The 2,171-nt window shown below is 65.4% G+C and overlaps 1 protein-coding gene across 1 annotated transcript in view; it reads left to right on the top strand.

Annotated features, from left to right (window-relative positions):
* Positions 1-238: 238 nt before the first annotated feature.
* TFAP2A (transcription factor AP-2 alpha) overlaps positions 239-2,171 on the top strand; it is a 19,292-nt gene continuing 17,359 nt past the window's right edge. Inside the window, exon 1 of the mRNA XM_026064274.1 lies at positions 239-271. Coding sequence (XP_025920059.1) covers positions 239-271 — 33 coding nt within the window. The remainder of the gene's footprint in view (positions 272-2,171) is intronic.

The raw sequence follows: 2,171 nt of genomic DNA, 5'->3' as shown, positions 1-2,171 counted from the left end.
CCCCTCGGCGGGTGCYGCGGCCGGGCCGGGCCGGGCCGGGCGCGCTGCGAGCAGGCGGCGGGGGGCAGCGCGCAGGCAGCGCGCAGGCGCGGGCAGGGAGCACCCAGCTCTTTATGGCCAGGTGAGACAGTCCCGGCGCAGGTAAGGGGAGGATTTACCCGCAGGGAGCTCGGGCGAGCGGCTCGCACTCGCGGTCCATGACCAGCAGGGACCTGGGGATATGCAACCCGCAGCCAGGATGTCTATTCTTGCCAAAATGGGGGACTGGCAGGTAATGCGACCTTCCTTTATTTTTTCTTTACTGCTGTTTTGGGGCGGGAGCCAGAGCCGCGGCCGCCAAGGTGAGTGGCCCAGAGGCCGCTGGCGGGCCGGGCCGGGAGCGGGGGCAAAGTCGGGCTGGGGGTCACCGCCGGCGGCTCCCCGCGGCTGCAGGTGGCCCCTCGCTCCGGCCAGACCTCGGTGCAACAGGTCGGTGGCGGCGGCGGGCCGGACCGGGGCGGCGGGTGCGCTGAACTGCGCCGGTCTCGGCGCCGCGCTCCGCGGCTCTGCCCCGTCGGGGCTCACAAAGGGGCACGTGTGGGCCCGTGGCCTGGCCGCAAAGTCCCGTGGCTTGATCCGAGCGTCTCCAGGCGCGGTCTGAAAGCGCCGAGGGGAGCAGCGGTGCTCGCCGAGGCCTCCGGGACCGCCGAGGGCTGCGCTCGGCCGGGGCCGGGGGCGCGGGTGTGTGAGCGCTTCCCCGGGGCGGCCTCGGCGAAAACCGCGCTCCCGGATGCCTCACGGCAGCAGAAGTGTCAGGAGCGTCCGGCGAAGACGGTCTTACTCGCACGGGTTTAACGCGCTGAAGCAGCGAGAGATCGTGGGAAAGGGCTGTAGCTGCGCCTCCCGCCTGGGCCTTCCACAGCCCGCCCGAGAGTCCCCCCGGAGGGGGGGAAACCCACCGCAAACCGAAGGCAAGCTGACACGTGTGGACTTACAGCGGACTCCCACATGGAGACACCCCCAAATCGCTACTGCTTCCCGATGTTGCAGCCACGAGGGCTGGATCGCCGAGGTTTTACCGGCTATTGAAACAGAAGATGAGCTGTCTGTTAAAACACCCAGGTCTTTATTACCGAAAACGACTTTTTTCTAGGACGGCCCAGTGCAAGATGGAAGCCCACCTTCTTCTCAACTTTTCAAATGCCGCAATTAAGTCTTTCTCCGTGCTACATTGATTTTTTTTTTAGAGTAACAGTAAGTCGTCTGCAAAGAAAGAAGAAAATGCAGTGAAAAATTATGCACTTTTACAGTAAAAGCACCCGTCCTTTTATCAGCTCGGTGCGTAGAAGTGATCAAAAGAGTTTTTTTTTTTTTTTAAACTGGAGTGAACTCTTATGTAATAGCACTTTCGGGCTATCTTCCTTGAAATCTGTTCCCGACTTTACCTCACGTCCCTTCCCTGCTTTCGCGCGTCTCCCGGCGGCGCCGGGTCACCGGGCCTGGCCGCGGCGGGGGCGGGCGGAGCCCCGCGGGCGCGCAGGTTCCGCGGGGCGCGCTGCGCCTCGCCTCGCCTCCCGGACGCGTTTCTGCGGGAAAGCCGGGCCCCCTCGCTACGGCTGAGCCAGCCCAGGCTGGGGCAGGGAGGGAAAAGAGGCCCCCGGAGGACAAGCGAGGCCGGGGACAGAGCCAGCCCCGAGGGGGCCGGGCCCCGCGGCAGCCGCGGACGCCCCCTCGGGCCGCGCCGCCGCCGCCGGCCGGCCCGGCTCCACCGGGACGGCGCTAAGTCGCGATAGCTCCGTGCGTTATCCCCATTCCCCGCCGCCTCCCGGTCCCCCTTCCCCCCCTTCCCTCCTCCCCGCATTAACTAGGCTTAATCTCCASCTCCATTTGAACCTCAATGGGAGTAAAAACAACAGTTTACTCTCCTGCTACTTGCAGACAAAAGCATTGGTCAAAAAGACCATGGGGGGGGGGGAGAGGAAAGACAAAAGTTGTTTTTCTTTTGTGGTTTTTTTTTTTTTTTGAGGTGGGGAGAGGAGGGTGCAGAGGAACCAGCAGGCCCCAGAGCCCGAAGGCTTTGGGAGCCTCACGCGAGGTGTGTGCGCGGCCCTTCCCCGCGCCGGGGAGCGCCTGTGCCCGGGCCGCCCCGCGGCCGAGGCGCGGCTCCCCCCGCGGCCGTCCGCGCCGGGGGC

Source organism: Apteryx rowi, unplaced genomic scaffold (genome assembly GCF_003343035.1).
Source record: "Apteryx rowi isolate R43461 unplaced genomic scaffold, aptRow1 scaffold_212, whole genome shotgun sequence".
NCBI classification, from domain to species: Eukaryota; Metazoa; Chordata; class Aves; order Apterygiformes; family Apterygidae; genus Apteryx; species Apteryx rowi.
Note: the sequence above shows the minus strand (reverse complement) of the source record. Positions and strands in the feature narration are given on the sequence as shown.